This window comes from Triturus cristatus, chromosome 8 (assembly GCF_964204655.1).
Source record: "Triturus cristatus chromosome 8, aTriCri1.1, whole genome shotgun sequence".
Lineage (NCBI taxonomy): Eukaryota > Metazoa > Chordata > Amphibia > Caudata > Salamandridae > Triturus > Triturus cristatus.
The window spans coordinates 337,907,897-337,928,549 of NC_140591.1; the positions used below are offsets into that span (position 1 = coordinate 337,907,897).

Below are 20,653 nucleotides of genomic sequence, written 5' to 3' on the forward strand. Positions count from 1 at the left end.
GTGTAGGAGTACAGTCTAACCAACAGCCCTGCCAAGCATAACACATCAGACGTGAGACTAACGCATTTCAGTGTGGTGATCCGCATCACCACACTGATTTGCGAAGTCACGCATTATAGTGCCTCCTTTGTGAAAGCGAGAACACTGCTAGTGCACCTTTATTAACTGAATTCATAGCTGCCAAGGTTTCTGATGGCTATGTGTGACATTTTCATAATTTCAGTGTAATTGTGAGTGACATTTCAACGACTATGAGTGACACTTTCTCATGAGCAAAATCAAGCAATGAAGACGAGGGAAACCTATAAATATCAGAAATTACACCCATTTGAGCAACAAGAAACTCTGAGAAGATCTTAAAACTGCTACAAAGCGCGAGAAATGGAAGGGGTGACTGCAGTTCTCAGTAACAGAGGGCAGACACTGCAGCTGCCCAGAAGATGATCTTATTAATCTGATCATTCATGACCACACAATAGCCTAAAAAGCAAATTTTAAAGCATAGCAAGTGCAGTTAGGAGATTGTACTGTCTCTCGGTCTCAAGCATGTACACATAGCTGGCAAGTTTTCTGACTTTTTGTGTGTCACTTTTTCTTGATTTCACTGTACATGAGTGACAGTCAATTGTGACAACATGTGTAACACTTAAGAGTTACACTTTCGCAAATCAAGCAATGAAGTGCATTGACAGAAATAAATATCCGAAATTACACACTTTCAAGTAATGAGTAGTTTAAAAAAGATATTGAAACTACTATAGAATACCTGAAAAGGAAGTTCACAAACCTACTGCCTTTTTCTAATATGATCGTACTGTCATCTGTCAAGGGCTCAATGATGCAGAGAGTGTTGGCATACATTGCACTCAGCTGTTGTCCTCTAACTCTGGCCTCAATACTGGAGGCTCACTTAGGATTGCCACTTTTTGCAGAAGAAATACCGGCAACCATTCCAGGTTTTAACAGTTTATTAAGGCCTGGACTAGATTTTTAAGGGAACTTTATATGAAATTGTCCATATTCGTTTTTGAAATGCACTTTCTGTCTTTGTTTACGTTATCAGTCGGAGGTCATTAAGACAACTTGACTTGAGAACACATTTTATAATGTTTTCTTATCATATGCACTGTTTAAATTATGTACAGATATGGGTAAAATACCTTTTGTGTCTGCCAGGATATTAAAATGCTTACTGTACCGGAGTCGCGCTTCTAGTGCTGTTTTCTCTGATAAGTCAGCTGAATGCTGCTGGTGCTGGCGTGGTAGGCTGAGGCAGAGGTTATCCATACTGGGGCTCAGTGCTGCAGAGTTCTGGCATTCATTACACTCGACTGTTGTCATTTAACTTAGGCATCCATGCTGGTGCTCACTGCACCGGACAGGCTGAGGCAGGAAATTGAACATCGAGCCCTTGCACTAGTTGGACGTGTTGCTGGGCCAGCAGAAAAATAATTAGATCATGATGCCATTTAGCCAGCGTATGCCGACTGGGCCCCCCCGGCTCCTACCCTGGCATTTGCGATCATAATAATAGCATGATCATGCATTACAGCACTTATGGCTCCAGGCCGCTCTCTGTCCCACGTGGGTGAGGCAGACTGAGGCACAGGTCATTCACATAGGTCACAGCCAGGCAGCCTCAGGCTGGCTGTATTATAAAAAATAAAAAGAACACTACAAAGTTGTTTACTCACGGCTGCACGGCGCAGGTAGTCAGCCTGAGGCTGTCACATAGCCGCAGAAATAGCTTCACCAGATCACACAAGCTGCACGCACGGTGCCCCCTGCATCCACTCATTCACAGAGCTGAGCTGGGGCGACTCTGCTGAACTTGTGACAGGAGCAAATTAATTACTAGCATAAGCAGCAACTAAAGTCATCGACACTGCCCAGACACTTACTTTTTTGCAGCGAGCAGGGCAATTTGGTAACGTCGATGCGACATGCTGCAACATTACGACTGGACTTGGACTAAAACCCACCGCCACGACGCTGTGGCCAGCAGATGGCAACCAATGGAAACTCCCGGGCAATCATCATGGTTCTGGGCGGGTGGTCGTGTGTGCTAAACTCTGGGCTCCAGCTGCACCGTGCGCTGCTGTGATTCAGATTACCCGTGCCAGTAGCAAAACGTTATTTACTGCAGCTGCCGCAGTGCGCACGCTCAGATAATTGAAACTCAAGCACATTTATTGGCCGGGCAGTCACTGACTCCTGATGAGGTCACTTGAAATGTTGCGCGCGAGGTCAGAGTCGGTGAAAATTCAAGTGTTTAAATTAGTAGCAGCTACTGTGCGAGAAACCTCCCAAAGCATGCCCGGATCAGCGCGCACCCGGGTGACCACGCACAGCCTAAAAATTCTGCGCTGACTACTGTGTGCTGAGGGGGCCCCTCAAGCTCGGGCCCCCCGCCTTTGTTATGCCCCTGGCTTGGGGCGTGGGGTGTTTGGGGCGTTACACCACACTAATCAGGGCCGGCACTAGGCATGGGCAGTGTGGGCAGCCGCCCATGGCCTCCCACTCAGCCTACTACCAGCACGGGTCCCCGCACAATTGCAACACCTCACCAGTCCTCATGTACCCCTGCCACCCATGCCTATCAAATTGAAAGAAAGGTGTCTCTTTCCTCCTTTCGTTTATTTGTTCCCCTGTGAAATGGATCCAAAAAAGAAAAACACTTTTGCTGGAAATGTCTTCTTTTTCTGGCATATTTCTATTCCAAATTGCAGCCTCGGGAATAAAAGGTTCCAAATGTGAAAAATAAATAAAGCAAGACAGAGTGGTAGCAAAGTGGCCAGATTGATTTTATTCACACCCAAACACATAAGTCCCACTTTACAGAGTTTGCTAGTGAAGCGCTACTTTTCTTTTCTTGTCTTTCTTTGCACAGCATTGTTTTCCTCTGGTGGGGAAGTGCACCAATCCTGGAGGTACTGCAATGCCTGATTGGTGGATGGATTGGAAAACAAAATGTGTACCGTGGATCTGTGTTCACAGATGTGGTCTATTTTCCATACTGCTTACGTTTTGTGAGGATATAAGCAATGAAAATTGAAATGGGTCCATTCCGAGCCCTGTAGTCATGTCCTTAAGCTTTCAGGCAAAAACACTCACTGATTTCTGAATAGTGAGTGTAAAAGCGTTAAGGTAAATGTTGTTCCTATGTTACATTTCACGTGCTTTACTTAATCTTGCATTCCCTATGAGTGCTTGCTTTTTAGGTCTCGCCTGGCGTTAGCACGCCATGCAAGGGCCTGTTGGAATCAATACGGATTCCGAAGGGGACTTGAAGCCCTGCCCCTCCTTTCCACTGGCTTGCGTCATCGCTTATGCTAAACGCAGCCTTTCTATTGTGAAGGAGGATTTTTAATCCCTCCTTGTTGCCGCTCTGTCTGCTTTTAGCCCCGCCCACCGGGACTGGATGCTTTACTTGCGGCGTGATACTGTGTCCTTTAATTACTGGGTGAGCACTTTCTTTTTGTTATTCCGGCAGCGAAGCGCAATCGCACTCCGTTGTTCATGGATTTTTGCAACCGCAATCCGCTGTCCCTAAATTTTCGCCCCTCCCCCTACTCCATGGATTTTCGCACCTCCCTCCCCCCACCCGCACTTCGTAACCATGACTTTCCGCCCCCCCCCCTCCGCCGCCATTGCAAATGCTTGTTGGACCTTGTACCCTACTCTCTGGATTCAAGGGGGTGGAGCTTGGGGTGGTGATGGTCGGTTGTCGTAATACACAGTAAATTAAATAAGTGTTTGTGTGCGGTTCAGGTTAAATACTTATTCCCCAGGATGATCTCATCTGTACCTTCAGCCCACGCATCAACAATAATTTTGTGACCGCTGCTCCTATGGGCACTGTCTGCCGTGACGCGTGAAAGGACCGCTTCTGCCCGAGCCCGGTCCAAAGATGCTTGTTCGGCCGGTCAGTCCCCGCTGGTGAACTTTGTGCCACTTTGCTTGTTTTTGTCCCCGCTCCTCAGACTCGCCCATCCTCAAGTCATGGTCTTGCAGCTGATTGGATGTCCCAGAGGCAGTCTCTGCCAATGCCATGCTCTGTTACCGAGAAGGAGGTTAATCTTCCCTACAGCCGCCTTACCAACAACATCTGGCGGCTCTGTTGTGGAAACCGCTCAGAAGTCCTGAGTCCTGCCACAGTCTGAATTCTGAGCTCCGTAGCCGCTGCCTGCCCCTACCGCACCCAGATATCCGTTCCCTCTCACAGGTAAGAGCCCCAACACCATTGCCACTGGTCAGAGAACCCCTGCTGCACCCTGAGCACCCCCACGCCTGCACCCCGAGACTTCTCTGAGGCTTTGGCACAGTGTACCGCAGACACATTTTGGGGCCTACTGCAGCGCGAACACTCCTCCTCCTGCCTGAGCACCCTTCATGTCCGTACCGAAAGACCCACCCAGCCCACCACCCCCTGTATTCTCTGCACCACAGTAGAGCCTTTGCACCCCTACCACAGCCGAGCGGCCCTGCTACACCCCGAGTTTCTCTGCTGTGGTCTGTGACCCCCGGACGCAGGTTGGACACGCATCACTCACCCCCTGCACGGAAAACACCACACTGTCTGATCACCCCGAATTCAGATTGAACACTGATACCGCCTGTACCCCAAAGCCTGTCACTTTATCCAGGGTGACCCCACCACACCCTCTGCATCCCAGCTGTACCACGAGTACCCCTGCTGCAGCAGCCCAGCATGCAGCCAGTGCACAACCAATACAACCCAACCACGCAAATGCGCCAAGGGCACCCCTGCTGCGCCGAAAACACCCCAACATTGTCTGAACACTCTTTTTGCACCCCGTGCACACTTGTGTTGCCTGAATACCCCCTCTTCACACTGGGCACCTCGATGGAGTCTGAGCGCTTTAAAAGTAGGCACAATAACTTGCAGCTGATCGTACACCCAACTGGGGAGAGGATGTGGGCTCACGGCTAAACATCAGATTACAACACCGACCTTGGTGCTGGGAAACCTAGGTTCGAGCCTCAGGGTCGACTCCACATCCTGTGCTGTGATTCTGGGCAAATCGCTTAATCTCCCCGTGCCTACCAAAACAAGCATTTGCATAGCCAATAGGTCTCGCCTTTGGGACCTGCTGCATAACTAAATACTTATAAGGTCCCAAAGGCGAGACCTATTGGCTATGCCAATGCTTGTTCTAGGATGTTGTTACTTTTTTCTAGGCAGCATATTGCTCTTGTCTAGTGAGTAATTTAAAGTGAGTCTCATCCAGGTGTTTATAGCATGGCACAATTGGGTTGTAGTTGAAGGCAGTGCGAGTTTCTCTCAGTGGGGCAGTATGGTGTTCAGTGGGAGAGGATGTGGCACTATGGTCAGAGCTGCTGAATTTGGAACAGGGAAACCAGGTTCAGCCTTCATGAATAGTCCATCAGACCACTCTCCTGAGGGAGCACATTCCCATGCTTGACCTTAGAAGGCCCTGCAAGGCCTTAAAAGCCCTGTGTCTTTGCACCAGCAGGTGTACCCTAGCGGTGGCAAGTGTGGGTTAAACTTGAAGGCTTGTCCACCACAATACATACTGAAGTTCACCTCCAGTCTTTCTGGCAGGCCTATGAAGCAGCACACCCTATAGTGACAGGTACCCTGTCACTGAGGTCACAGGACCCTTGAGAAGGGTGGCCACACCGGACGCTGACTTTGGGTGGGGGCGTCGTGTTTGCAAGTATGTTATGGATTTAAAAGCACTTGCTGCCTCCTTCCTGTCCTCCAGCAATTTTCGTCAACAATAAAAATGTCATGATAACTCCGGTGATTAATGTTCTTCCTAGAGAGAGATCGGAGTTTTGTCTACTGGAAGTTTTGACTCATAGAAAGGTAGCTCAGAGGGTTAATGTGCCTACTGCAAAGAACATGTACCATGCAGATCACAAAGTGCACATGATGTAAATAGGTCAATGGGTCACTGCTTTTGTCACAGAGATCCTTTTGTTACTTGCAGTTTATAAGTTAAAATCCTAACATAGAACAGTGAACTATTAACTGTCATCTAAGAGCTGCATGCAAACTGTAAAGTATAAATTAGAGCATTATGGGTTTTCCCCCAGTCATTGATTTTCCTAATGTTGCAAAAAGTGTTGTTTTGGATACAAATCAGTTCTGATTATTAACGAGAACCCCCACCCATGGTATTACGATTTAAATTCTGAGTTTGTGTTTCTTCAGACTAATCACTATTAAACTATACTGTCTACTTGTATGGTTGTCATGTGACTCCTACAACTTATAGTCCTTAGTCTTAAGTAACATTTACTATACAGTGATTTACACACGTATAATTGATTGTCTCTGTGTAATGTGTGAGATGTAAAGTGCTCTGACACCCTACACTGGTATGAGTGGCGCTGTAAATCAAATGCATCTGAGAGTGTGTGTGGTTATGGAGACTTGAGGGGCACTGTTAAAGGGTGGTAGTGAGGGAATTCGTGCCGGAGGTGGTCGTTTGGGGGGCACCAACAAACATTGTTGCACAGGGCGCCAGCAGAGCTAAAGCCGGCCTTGCCCTTGCGGCCAGTCCGTCTCACCCATTGGTACCTCTAATGGCTTTGTTTCAGCAGTAGCTGCAACTCACCAGGAATTGGCAATGCAGAATTTGCACGCACACCAACTAAGTTCGCAAACTTCACAGTTTCTCTACTTCATGCACTAGCACTTTTAACATGTGCTGCCTGCTTTGGGGACACTGGATTCATGTAACAAAGAAGGGCAAAATTATGCCGCAGTGTTGACTAAATTATGCAGCAAAAAACAGGCTGCAGCGTAATGCAATATATTTTCTGATACTTTATTATTTTGACATTTTTATACATGCTAACAGTCCCTGGAAAGATTTTGTCTTATTAGTACCAGTGTAACATACAAATGCAGCATTGAGAAAGGTGATCAGTCAACCTTTGCAAAGGGCCGTACACCGCGCTTCGAACTGCAGTCCCATGGGCGTAGGAAGTGTGGGGGACGCGGGGGTATATCCCCCCCAGATTTTGGAGTGGGGGGGACACGGGGGACGAGGGTGGGGGGACGAGGGGACAAAGGAATTTCCCCTCTCCCTTCTGTTATCGCAGGGCCATTAGCACGCGAAAGCGCGACCTAATGGCCCTGCACTTGACCTGCCTGGAGTCAGAGGCCATCCCACCCTCTGCCTTTTGTTATGCTGCAGGAAGGCTCAACCGTTCTGGGAAGGGCAGACAACGGAGAAAAAATAAACGCTGTCTCTTTTCCTTCATGGCAAGGACCGTGTCCACTACTCCTGATCTGCCTCTGGCGGCTGCCCTCCTCGCTTTATTCCTCCATCTCATTCTGTCTCTGTCTCGCTCCTGCTTACGTGCTGATTTCAAGAGGCAGCTCTCAAGGTACTCTCTCTTGCCTCTCCTTCTCTTTATTTGTTCCCCTGTGAAATTGATCCAAAAAAGGCTGAACACTTTGGCTGTAAATGTCCTCATTTTCTAACCGTTTTGTATTGAAAAGAAAAACCTCGGAATAGAGAGAAAAAATAGTTAAATACCAAAATAAAGCAATACAGAGTGGACAGCAGACAGGCCAGACTGTTATTTACACCCACACACATTAGCGCCACTTTACAGAGTTTGCCAGTGAAAGCGCTACTTTCTTTTTATCTTCTTTCTTTGAACAACTTTGTTTTCCCAGGGTGGGTAAGTGCGCCATTCCTAAAGGGACTGCAATACCTGGTTGATGGGCAGAGTGGAAACGTTTAATATGATCGTTTTCAACTTTTTAATTATTTTAGCTTATAAAATGCGGCTCTGTGTTTGGGGATGTGGTCTTTTTTAAACCAAACTGCATACATTTTGAAAGGATATAAGCAATGGACATTGAAAGGGGTCCCTTTCTGGTCCTGTAGCCAAGTCTTGAACTTTTCAGGCAAAATCACTTACTGATTTCTGAATAATGAGTTTAAAACCGTTAAGGTAACCATGTTTTTTTCTGATTACAGTTCAGATGCTTTGCTTATTCTTGCATTCCCTATGAGTGTTTGCTTTTTCCAGGGTGTTATTCATTTTTTTTCAGGCAGCATTTTACTGTTGTCCAGTGCATAATTTGAATTTAGTCGCAGCACAATTGAGTTGTGCTGAAGGCAGTGTGAGTTTCTCTCAGTGGGGCAGTATGGTGTTCAGTGTGGGAGAGAATGTGGCACTCTGGCCAGAGCTGCTGAATTTGGAACTGGAGAACCATGTTCAGACATTCATGACCAGTTCACCATACCACACTCCTGACAGAGCTTATTCCGATGCTACACCTTAGAAGGCCCGATAGACCTTAGAAGCCCAGGTGTCTTAGCACCCGCAGGTGGACCTGTCCACCACAATCCATACTGCAGTTCACTTCCAGTCTTACGGGCAGGCATATGAAGAAGCACATCCTAGATCGACAGTGAATCTGTCACTGAGGTCACAAGACCCTTGAGGCCAGTCCACCTCACCCATTGGTACCTCCATTGGCCTTTTTCCAGCACTAGCAGTGCAACTTGCCAGGGGTTGGCAATGTAGGATTTGCATGCACACCAAACTTAGGGGGTGATTATAATGGCAGTGGGACCGCCACGTCACCCCGTCGGTGGCGGTCCGACCGCCATTGGTGACTGCATCACAGCCCGCCATATTACAATGGCGGGTGGTTACCTGGCGGTCGGAAAGACCAACCACCACGCACCCGACGGGCTTCTTGAGCCCGCCGGTGTGGTGGAGGGGCTCGTGGTTCCTACAATGCTGGTGGTGCCTACCATGCACCGCAGCAGGGATTACGATGTCCCTTACCCGCCAGCTTATCAATGGCGGTTCACCTGCCATGGAAATGCTGGTGAAAGGGACATTGGGGGCCCGTAGCAGGCCCCTTTACCCCTGGCCCTCAGACATGGGTCCTGGGGGGCATCTATGATGCCCCACAACATATCACTGCACCATGTGGCAGGCACCGATATATTTAACATGTTCCTTTTTTTTTAAACTTTGCGGCGGATGATGCAGCCAGCAGTACCTGCTGCAATGTAAAAGATAGGCACTGCGAACACCGTAGTGGCAGTCGCATTGTAATGCCTATCGTGGGGCCTCCACCTTGAAGGCCAGCGGTCCCATTCCCCGATTCGATGGCGGTGGTACTGAAGTCCGCCTGCCATCGTAGTCAGCCCCTAAGTTTGCATTTTATGAATATGATTCAGCGGGAAATAAATTGATGTTTGCAATTTAATTGACTTTGGTTGGCCTCTTATCTATGAGATTTCCCTGTTGAATGTGCCTTTACATTATACATTTTTGGTTGTATGAATTGATTGCATACTACACTCTCCTACAGGTATTAATTTGAGTGTCATTAGGAGTGTCTGGGACCAATTGTTTTCTTGGGAATTGTTTTCTTTACTAACCTTTGCAAAGGGCCCTAAACTTCACAGCAACACAAGTCACATTTCTTTTAGTAATTTGGGATCCGTTTGAGCTACAAACTTGTTTTGGAGGAAATCGTTAGATTATGCAGCAGATGATGTATTATGTGGCAAATATGATACAGCCATAGTTAAGTGGAAAACATTTTTCCACTTAATTTTGCCCCAACATTGTAGTTGATCTATTTGTAAGTTCCCCAAACCCAAAAATCGAGTTTGGGCACAATTTGCATTTTAAAAGCAGCCCTATAACACAGGGCTACTTTTAAACTGACCTCAGGCTTCAGCAATGCACACATGCAAGCGCAGAAAGGGCTGCTGGCCTCTAAACTGCCATGCCTTATTATATTCTAGGGACTTAAAAGTAGTTCTAATCCCCCTGCCCTATTATGTACTAGGGCCTTATAGGAGAGGTCGTGCCAATCATAGGCGTACCCTAACCCATAGTGCACCCTAGTGTATATAGGTGTTTTCACTGTATTTTTAAGTGCCTCTTTCAGAATAGCACTGGCTGTTTAGGCAGAGGCCAGGGTCAGTCAGTCAGGTACCACCAGTACCAGTCAGCAAAAAGTTGGGGAGTGCCCAGGGCGGGTTTGCATCACTAGAAAAACACAAACTCAAAATGTAAAACATAACACCATGGTTGGGGGGGTTCTCTTCAATAATCAGAATTGATTTCTATCCTAATGAACCCATTTTCCAACATTAGGATAGGGAAAGACTGGGGAAAAATCATAACGTTCTAATCTATACATTGAAGTTTTTATGCAGCTCTTTGATGACGGTTAATAGCTCACTGTTCAATGTTAGGATTTTAACTTATAAACTTCAAATACCAAAAGAATATCTCAGACAAAAGCAGTAACTCACTGACCTATTGAATTAAAACTTTCACTAGACAAGCCTTCGATCTCTCTCAAAAAAAGAACATTAATCACCAAAGTTATCTTCACATTTTTATTGTTGCCTCAAAATTGCTGGAGACCAGGAATGCAGAAGCAGGTACTTTTCAAACCCTAATGCACTTGCAAACACGACGCCCCCACCCTAAGTCAGCGGCCTTTGTTTGCTTTGTGCATTAAGATGCAAGATTCATATCTATGTTTTTTTTAAACATTTGGTCTCATTACTATATGAATGTAAATAACAATAAAGCATACATGCAAACTGTGACTACATGCCTGCTTTTCTCAATAAGTTGGAAAGACAACCCAGGAGGTCCGACAACGTATCATCCAGCATAAATCAAGGATTAGACGACGAGTGGAAAATGCCCCATTAGTCAGCCACTGGGCAACAATGACTCACAGTGAGGTGGATTTGAAATGGACAGTGTTGTCCAAGATTGAAAGAGACCCGCGTGGGGGCGATTTGGAAGGCCAATTAAGCCAACGTGAGGCATTACTCATCATGAAATTCAACACGGCGATTAACGGCCTGAATGAAGTAGCGGAGATATTCAGACCATTGGTCTAATGGGAGAATAACATTGTTCAGATGTACCGACTGCCTTTCCTGTTCGTTTTGCTGTTCCAAATATAACAGACAATGTACGGATTTCCTGTTAACTGCGTTTACAAAAGTTTGCTGACAGTGCCAGCTGACATGTAGCCACCCAAACCCTGGTCCTTATGGAATGCCTTCCGCTGTTTGTCACGTGATTTTTTTAACGTATTGTTTTTGTAACGTATACTTAAACACACAATTAATCCCCAAAAACACCCCACACTTTCGTTAGAGGTTACCATCAGTAGTGAAATTTAAACCACATTCCCCAGCAGCCACCTGGTTTTTTTTGGACAACTACGCGCTATCAACTTAGTTTGGTAAGAGCGCCTGTACTCTTTAGTTATTCTAATTTTTCAAACATTATTAAGCATTTGTCTAAAAGTCCTCGGCACCTTTCCTACTATTTTTTCTATACCTGACACGAAGGTCGCCAAGTTAAACTACATCTACCAGCAAGCTTCGGGCTTCCGGTAGTTGGTTTTGTTTAAACCGTCATCATTTCCCACAATGCAAAATGAACTTTACCAATGGATTGACACGGACATCGAGATACGAGAGGTGAATTCCCGGTAAGTGTTCTGGCGACTAAGGAAAGAACACTAAGGCTTAGAGGACTTCAGTACGGATGGCGGAGTAGCCTTTGTGACGACTTATACCGCTTTGTTTGTTTTTAGAATCCGGCGCGGGCACCCCACGTGAGACGAACAAACGAACTCACCTACGTAAGCCTTTCTATTCGCAAGGCAGGTTGAGTACCGGCAAGTGAACGGGAATGACGTTTTAAGTAATCGTAGTTCATTTTTGGTTTTAGCAAAGCAACAATTAAACAAGCATTGTCAGCCGGAAAAGAGGGCACCATCCCCTAATCCGGTAAGTTGAGCTAGCACCCCATTTTTGTCCAACAGTCTGTTGTTTGTCCTGTGTTGTATGTACAGCCTGATTTAGTGAAGCAAGAAACGATAATACAAATGGTTTTGTGTTTAGGTTCCTCATCATTTGGGACGAGTCGGATATATTTCAGGCAGATAGATCTCCATTTCGAAGGTGGGTGATGTTAGGTCTTGGTGGTGCATTGTAGGAATTCTGAGCTGTAGTATAATACCTAAAACGAATTTTTTATTGTTTATTGCAGAAATTGGTTGGTCCTGAGGAGAACCCAAAATATAGTGGTTCGAAACGCGTCGACCAGTTCGGTCCTTGTGTTGCACCGTCCATATAAAATTTTTTTTTCTTCTTGTGTGTTTCAAAAATAATACTGGAACTTTATTGTTTCAACGGAAAAGAAAGAACGTTTTTTGTTGTTCAAACTGAGTTGTAACCAATCTACCAGAGAAGAGAGGTTGCTACAAGGACCAAGTTTTCTAGTGTGTGTGTAGTTTGGAGTATGCATGAGTATATTGGCCAAGATTGTTTGAGGAGTGCATGTATGGTTGTTTTATTCACTTAGGGGATCATGAGTATTATGTTGATGTATTATATGTTATGTCAGATATGGATTTGTACATAAGATAAATGCGCAATGAAGCAATGTTATAGCGCAAAATGATTTTGAAATGTGAAATTAATTAAAAACATTTCCATCGACTAAAAAGGAAATTTATAAAACCCTCCTCTCATGTTTCATTTCATTTTAGGAGTTATAAAAGCATAAGGTTTAGCCAGTCTTAGCTTGAACTATTTGTTCTGTTTTGCTAATCAATTGGGCTCAGTTCAGCTGAGTGTTTTGAGCCAAAACCCGGTTTTGATTTTTTGCTTGAGGAGCGGGCAGATGCCCGCGAGGTTGAGTTGAGTGGCAAAAAAAGCCACGATCCTTTAGAGATCTTTATTGTTCACTTTAGTGGAGTTTGGAGTTTCACTTGTTAGTATTGTTAATTGATTGTTCAATGTTTAGTTTGTCTTTGTCTGTCTAAGTCTTTGTTATTCCCCATCGTAGTTTGTGATGGCAGAGAAAGATGCCTTCGCCTATAGCGAAGAACACATTCAGAATTTAATACGAGCACCGCCGGTCTTTGCATCGGCCACCTTGAGTGTCACAGCAAAAACACAGAATGAATCGGACAAACTAACAAGATTACGAAAAAAACAAATACGCACGGACCTTCACGGACATTTTTTATTACAACACCTAAAGGAAGGCACAATTCCATCGGGACTTCAGATACGGAATATTCCGGTGGTTTTTATTGACGATCCAATCTATAAGAAAGGATATAGCTGCATAGAGACGAAATGTAGCCGGGACCTCATGGTCCTAACGGTGGAGACAGCACATAGACTGTCGTTGATACAACTACAAGAGATCGCCGACTTGGAAACTGAAATCAAAAATAACCCCAATCTAACTGATGCAAAAGCCCTATTAGAAAAGGTTGAGAAAGAAATTTTGGAGTTTAAAGACTACACGGTAATCCAAAAAAGCAATAAATTTGAGCTGGACAAAAAGAATTTTTCGTTGGAGTCCACTTATCCCTACTTGAACAAAGACTTTTATACCACTAACGATTCAAGAAATTACCTTCAAAACTATCAAGGACGATCACGGAAGAGATTTATTAATTTCTCGGAATCATCATCATCATCGAGTGAGACCACAGATACTAATACTAGGGCTAATCAGAATCAAAGGGCAAACCAACATAATCAGGACCCGCAAACATCTAATCAGGAGGCACGTTTTTTAGGCCGAGGCCAACGACAAGGCAGAGGACGGTTGCGATATTCCCAACCATGGGAAATGAGGACACGCCGCCAATATTACAGGAGCTAGTTGCATCGCCAATTTTCAACCTGTCTGATAAAATCCTAACAGGTGCGGAAATTTCTATTTTACAGAAAGGACTTAGTTTTGTTCCTTCTAGAACAACAGACTTTGTAAAAATGAAGCTCGAAACCATGGAGTTTTGTCGCAAAATCCGTCTAAAAACGTTCTTTTCGGATACAACTGAAGCAGTCACGGCTGAAATAACTGGACTCAAAAGAAAATCAACCTTTTGTCCAATAGGACCCAAGGTCCCCAAAGAAATTACCACTTTTGAGAGAACCATCTTATCTGGAATTCAGGCAATGGAAAGTAAAAAAAGCTTTGTCAAGTTCAACTTAGCCAAACAGGAGAAAGATGCCCTGATTGACCTCTAAAATGATAGATCAATAGTGGTGAAGCAGGCGGACAAAGGTGGGGCAATTGTCCTATGGGACGTGAATAAATACAAGAAGGAAGTACTACGCCAGTTAGAAGATGTGACATGCTATCGCAAAATTAAGAAAGATCCAACAAAAGAATTACAAGATCAACTTTTCCATATTATTGAAGATGGTTTTTCACAAGGTTTTGTAGGCCCCAAAGAACGCCTCTTTCTCAAGAACATGAATCCGAGGATACCGGTCTTTTATGCCTTGCCCAAACTGCATAAAAATGAACTTGACCCCCCAGGACGGCCCATAGTATCCGGGTGTGAGTCACTTATTGAGCCAGTGGCTCAATATATTGATTTTTTCCTCAAACCATTTATCAATGAAGTTCCGGCTCATTTGAAAGATACTACTGCCTTTCTTAATAGAATAGCATCCGTGCAGTTTGACAAGACTAAACAACTGATGGTTTCATTGGATGTGGTTTCACTCTACACCCAGATTCCTCAGGATCAAGCTTTGGAGGCTTTAGAGTGGTTTTTAGGTCAAAGAGAGCGACCAGTTCAAGTTCCAACGGAATTTCTTTTGACTTTGGCAAAGTTTGCATTATCCAAAAATTACTTTTCATTCGATTCGCAGTTCTTTTACCAAACAAGAGGCGTGGCGATGGGATGTCCTTTTGCCCCGGAGTTGGCGGTGTTATATATGGGGTTATATGAAAACAATTTCATATATAACAACAACCCATTTGTTGCAAACATTTCCAGCTATATGCGTTATATCGATGATATTTTCCTAATTTGGACTGGCACACAGGAATCATTGGATGAGTTCGTTGGTTGGCTCAACGAAAGATCTAATGATATCAAATTCAGCAGTGTATCATCAAACGAATCGATTACATTTTTGGATGTTAAGGTAGTGGTTTTTGAAGGGGAGCTAGAAACCACACTTTTCAGGAAACAGACAGACAGGAATAAGGCATTACATTATACCAGTAACCATCCTCGGAGTCTGAGACAAAATTTACCTTATGGTCAGTTCTTGCGAATTCGTAGGAACTGTACAAAAAAAGAGGAATACTTCATGCACGCCAATAAATTAAGAGATCGCCTTCTGGAGAGGGGTTACCCCAAGAAACTACTCAAACACTCTTTGAAGAGAGCTTGGTGGACACCAAGAGAAACATTGTTGGAGCAAAAAACTAGGAACAAGGGCAGTAGACCAGTTTGTGTAACGACATTCTGCCCTAATACCCACCAACTCCGGAAACTCATCCTAGGTAACTGGCATTTGATTAAGGACCTCCATGAAGAATTTTCCACCCCTCCCATGTTTGCATATAAGAAGGAGAAAAGTGTAGCCAACTATATAGTCCGGGCGGCTCTACCAAAACATGAACATCGGACTTTAAGGAGCATGCTGGATTTACCGCCAGTTGTTGGTCACCACAAATGTGGAACATGTATATGTTGCGAGCAAACCATAGAGGGTGATGTCTTTTCATTTAATACTACCCACTGGAAACATAACATGTTTACCAATTGTAAAACGAAGAATGTTGTCTATGCAATAACTTGTCCTTGCCCAAAGCTGTATATTGGAAAGACAACCCAGGAGGTCCGACAACGTATCATCCAGCATAAATCAAGGATTAGACGACGAGTGGAAAATGCCCCATTAGTCAGCCACTGGGCAACAATGACTCACAGTGAGGTGGATTTGAAATGGACAGTGTTGTCCAAGATTGAAAGAGACCCGCGTGGGGGCGATTTGGAAGGCCAATTAAGCCAACGTGAGGCATTACTCATCATGAAATTCAACACGGCGATTAACGGCCTGAATGAAGTAGCGGAGATATTCAGACCATTGGTCTAATGGGAGAATAACATTGTTCAGATGTACCGACTGCCTTTCCTGTTCGTTTTGCTGTTCCAAATATAACAGACAATGTACGGATTTCCTGTTAACTGAGTGCGTTTACAAAAGTTTGCTGACAGTGCCAGCTGACATGTAGCCACCCAAACCCTGGTCCTTATGGAATGCCTTCCGCTGTTTGTCACGTGATTTTTTTAACGTATTGTTTTTGTAACGTATACTTAAACACACAATTAATCCCAAAAAAAACCCCACACTTTCGTTAGAGGTTACCATCAGTAGTGAAATTTAAACCACATTCCCCAGCAGCCACCTGGTTTTTTTGGACAACTACGCGCTATCAACTTAGTTTGGTAAGAGCGCCTGTACTCTTTAGTTATTCTAATTTTTCAAACATTATTAAGCATTTGTCTAAAAGTCCTCGGCACCTTTCCTACTATTTTTTCTATACCTGACACGAAGGTCGCCAAGTTAAACTACATCTACCAGCAAGCTTCGGGCTTCCGGTAGTTGGTTTTGTTTAAATCGTCATCATTTCCCACAATGCAAAATGAACTTTACCAATGGATTGACACGGACATCGAGATACGAGAGGTGAATTCCCGGTAAGTGTTCTGGCGACTAAGGAAAGAACACTAAGGCTTAGAGGACTTCAGTACGGATGGCGGAGTAGCCTTTGTGACGACTTATACCGCTTTGTTTGTTTTTAGAATCCGGCGCGGGCACCCCACGTGAGACGAACAAACGAACTCACCTAGGTAAGCCTTTCTATTCGCAAGGCAGGTTGAGTACCGGCAAGTGAACGGGAATGACGTTTTAAGTAATCGTAGTTCATTTTTGGTTTTAGCAAAGCAACAATTAAACAAGCATTGTCAGCCGGAAAAGAGGGCACCATCCCCTAATCCGGTAAGTTGAGCTAGCACCCCATTTTTGTCCAACAGTCTGTTGTTTGTCCTGTGTTGTATGTACAGCCTGATTTAGTGAAGCAAGAAACGATAATACAAATGGTTTTGTGTTTAGGTTCCTCATCATTTGGGACGAGTCGGATATATTTCAGGCAGATAGATCTCCATTTCGAAGGTGGGTGATGTTAGGTCTTGGTGGTGCATTGTAGGAATTCTGAGCTGTAGTATAATACCTAAAACGAATTTTTTATTGTTTATTGCAGAAATTGGTTGGTCCTGAGGAGAACCCAAAATATAGTGGTTCGAAACGCGTCGACCAGTTCGGTCCTTGTGTTGCACCGTCCATATAAAAATTTTTTTTCTTCTTGTGTGTTTCAAAAATAATACTGGAACTTTATTGTTTCAACGGAAAAGAAAGAACGTTTTTTGTTGTTCAAACTGAGTTGTAACCAATCTACCAGAGAAGAGAGGTTGCTACAAGGACCAAGTTTTCTAGTGTGTGTGTAGTTTGGAGTATGCATGAGTATATTGGCCAAGATTGTTTGAGGAGTGCATGTATGGTTGTTTTATTCACTTAGGGGATCATGAGTATTATGTTGATGTATTATATGTTATGTCAGATATGGATTTGTACATAAGATAAATGCGCAATGAAGCAATGTTATAGCGCAAAATGATTTTGAAATGTGAAATTAATTAAAAACATTTCCATCGACTAAAAAGGAAATTTATAAAACCCTCCTCTCATGTTTCATTTCATTTTAGGAGTTATAAAAGCATAAGGTTTAGCCAGTCTTAGCTTGAACTATTTGTTCTGTTTTGCTAATCAATTGGGCTCAGTTCAGCTGAGTGTTTTGAGCCAAAACCCGGTTTTGATTTTTTGCTTTTCTCAATATTTCACTTCGAAAGTATGCGATTGTATTTGTTTAACGGGCGGTGATTTGTATAGGGTCACTGGAAAGTGCACAAGGTTGTCCCTGTCCCCCCCAGAATTTTAGTGTCTCCTACGCCCCTGTGCAGTCCTATGGCTTCTAAGCACCGTAAATCACAGGTGTTAATAGTTCCCAATTTAAAGGGACAATTCCACTCAGATCGTGTTTGGGCAGTCAATTAACCTGATCTGTACTAATGCAACAAACACAGGCAGCTGTGTTTGTTTAACCTCATGGCCACAGGCTCGGATCTTGGCAGCTTCCCTTCTCCAGAGCCCATAAAACGAGTGTCATTGGGCTGGGCGGCAATAAACATGTGTTGTCTGGAGCCAGGAAACCCTGTTGGACATGAACATGTAAGAGTCCAACAAAAGAGCCCTGTGGTGACAGAAGGGGATGGATTGTCGCTGGAGACAGGCGCCCCAAGGAGTTGTTTCCATTGATTTTCAGTAAATCCTGCGAGGAGGCGTAGAGACACTAAAACTCTCCCTGAGGTACAGATGCTGAAGGCAGGGCAGTGACCTGGGGCTCAACGAACTTCACTGTCATTCACTCTGCGTCCACGAGTGTGCACGATTCCATGTGAGGACATAGGAAAGGAAAAACAGAGGCTACAAAAATATAAACTAAAACATCTTGTTCTACCAGGATACCCCCCCCCCCCCCCACACACACACACACTATAATCTGTTTTTTTGCAGTGTAGGTTTTTTTCTGCCCTTTTCACATGCTACCGTACATACATGTTGTGATGATTTTGTTGCTAAGAAAAGTACAAACGTCTTGGACTCCAACATCCGCAACTGTCTCCCGCAGGCTGCTTGGCCTCCAAGATATGTTGCAGGATATCACGCCAGCCGACGACAAGGGTTATTCTGATTAAAGTGCTCCTACTTGTGTGATCATCATGCAGTATTTTCCATTTCATATTAAAGTTTTTGCCTTTTTTGTGGTGTCGTCGAGTGTTGATTTGTTTTTTTCTTTATTTTATCAGGTGCAAAGAAAGTCCAGAAAGATCAAGAGCCCAAGCCCTCCGTCGCCTCCCCGAAGCGGTCGGTGACGTCAGCGAGCAGCGTGTACTCACCAGGTACGCACGCGCGCCCGCTGCGCTCCTTACGTAAAATAAAGCCCCATTAATTAGTCTTCATCACGGAGAGATGTATTCCCTTCACGTGTCAATAATCTGGCGCCCAGCATCACATCGCATGTCTAACGAATATAATTAATGAGTAGTGTCTACCATGAAATATGTATGTTTCTCGTGCGAGTAGTGTGCCGCATGCAAAACACGGATGTCATTTCTGGGTGATGACGCAGCACATTTATTAATTACCCTGTCTCCTGTACTCGCAGAAACCACCAGTTTCACATTCAGGGCATGTATTTTCATTGGTAGGCCTCGGGGACGAGAATACAGTAAGATGTACCTTTTTAAAAGAAAAACACATATTTTAACTCAACAAAGTTTCGCTGGTAGTGGGTTAAAAAAAAATCAGTTACTCATATGATATCACAATATGATCCTATCAGATTCTCTTCTTCCAAGGCGTCTACCTCATCAGGTTAACCTAAAGATGCAATAATGCAGCCTTTTAGTCAGAGAAGACTGAGTTCAGATAGTCATGCCTAGCTCTTCCTCCAAGGGGTGACTGCTTCAGGGTAGCCAGGAAATTTGACCCAAGATGGCCGCGGGGTAGGAGCTCGGAATGCGATCACTAACACACAGAATATCCCACCTGACCCCCCCCACATCCACACTGCCAAAAGAATCAGGACTCATCAATCAGGAGAAGAACCAAAATGACGGCGAGCCAGAAATGGAGTAAATTCAACATCCCGCGCCCAATGCCTCCAGGACGGCTCACGCTAATGTTTAAGGTGATTGTCGCGACGGTACCCTCCAAACGACCCCTGGACAGCCCTGATCTGGACCCGCAGGAGTCACGAAGCCGACGGTTATCCACACCGGGGCACGGGTGCTGGGAACCTGGATCGGAGTGCATTTCTCCGCCGGTTCTGCCCAGAATGCCGTCCCGAAAGAGAGACTGACTGACCCCAAAATGGCAGCTCTGGTTCCACTCGCAGCTTTCCCCACAACTTCTAATACGCCCCGCCAAGCACCTGAACACCCAGCGGAGCAAATCCCGACTTCCTCCCACCATGACCAGACCGGAGGAGACCTTTGAATGAAGACACCGGCAATGGACCTACTACGGGCACCGTCTCGTAAGTTGAGACTGCCTGACCCTAAGATGGCCGACTTGGCCCCACCCAGAGAATTTTTCTCCCTTGAAAACACACATTACCAGACTCTAGTCAACGCGGATTGCACCTTACACTCAATGTCTTGAACGACTAACAACTCACCTTTTATCTTACGACCACCCGGTACACATCCAGGAAAGTTCCACCACCACTCAATTGCTGGATTGGCCTGACCCTGTGAAGGCCGCCACCCGGTTACTCCCGACCACTCAAAGCTACGCGAGTGATCCCCGGTCCATCAAAAAGAAGCGGGCCTCTTCTCAGACTCGGACACCCCCTCACTTGCACCACGGGGCTTTACTCATCAAAAGAACGCCGACCTGGCTCAAAATCTCTGCCCAACGTTTAGACCTGATCTCAAGATGGCCGCCCTCCCACTTTCCTTCTGTGCTATAAAAAATCATGGGGGCTGACCAAATTCGAACTTTCAATGACTCGTCCCCCTTGCCGGATTTCAAGATGGCTGCCTCAGTGAGACCCTCCCCGATACTATTTCCTCTCCTGGGCTAAAATCATTGGCCATCATTCGGACTTCGACCAGTCTTCACTAGACCCTGTTCCCGCTCACCCACCAGGACCTTTACTCTGAGAACTTTCCCTCGAC

The 20,653-nt window shown here is 45.0% G+C and overlaps 1 protein-coding gene across 1 annotated transcript in view; it reads left to right on the forward strand.

Annotated features, from left to right (window-relative positions):
* The window catches only part of MTUS2 (microtubule associated scaffold protein 2), a 1,510,781-nt gene that overhangs the window by 1,091,734 nt on the left and 398,394 nt on the right, over positions 1–20,653 (forward strand). The window contains exon 8 of the mRNA XM_085621650.1: positions 18,779–18,871. Within this exon, the coding sequence (XP_085477776.1) occupies positions 18,779–18,871 (93 nt within the window). The remainder of the gene's footprint in view (positions 1–18,778; positions 18,872–20,653) is intronic.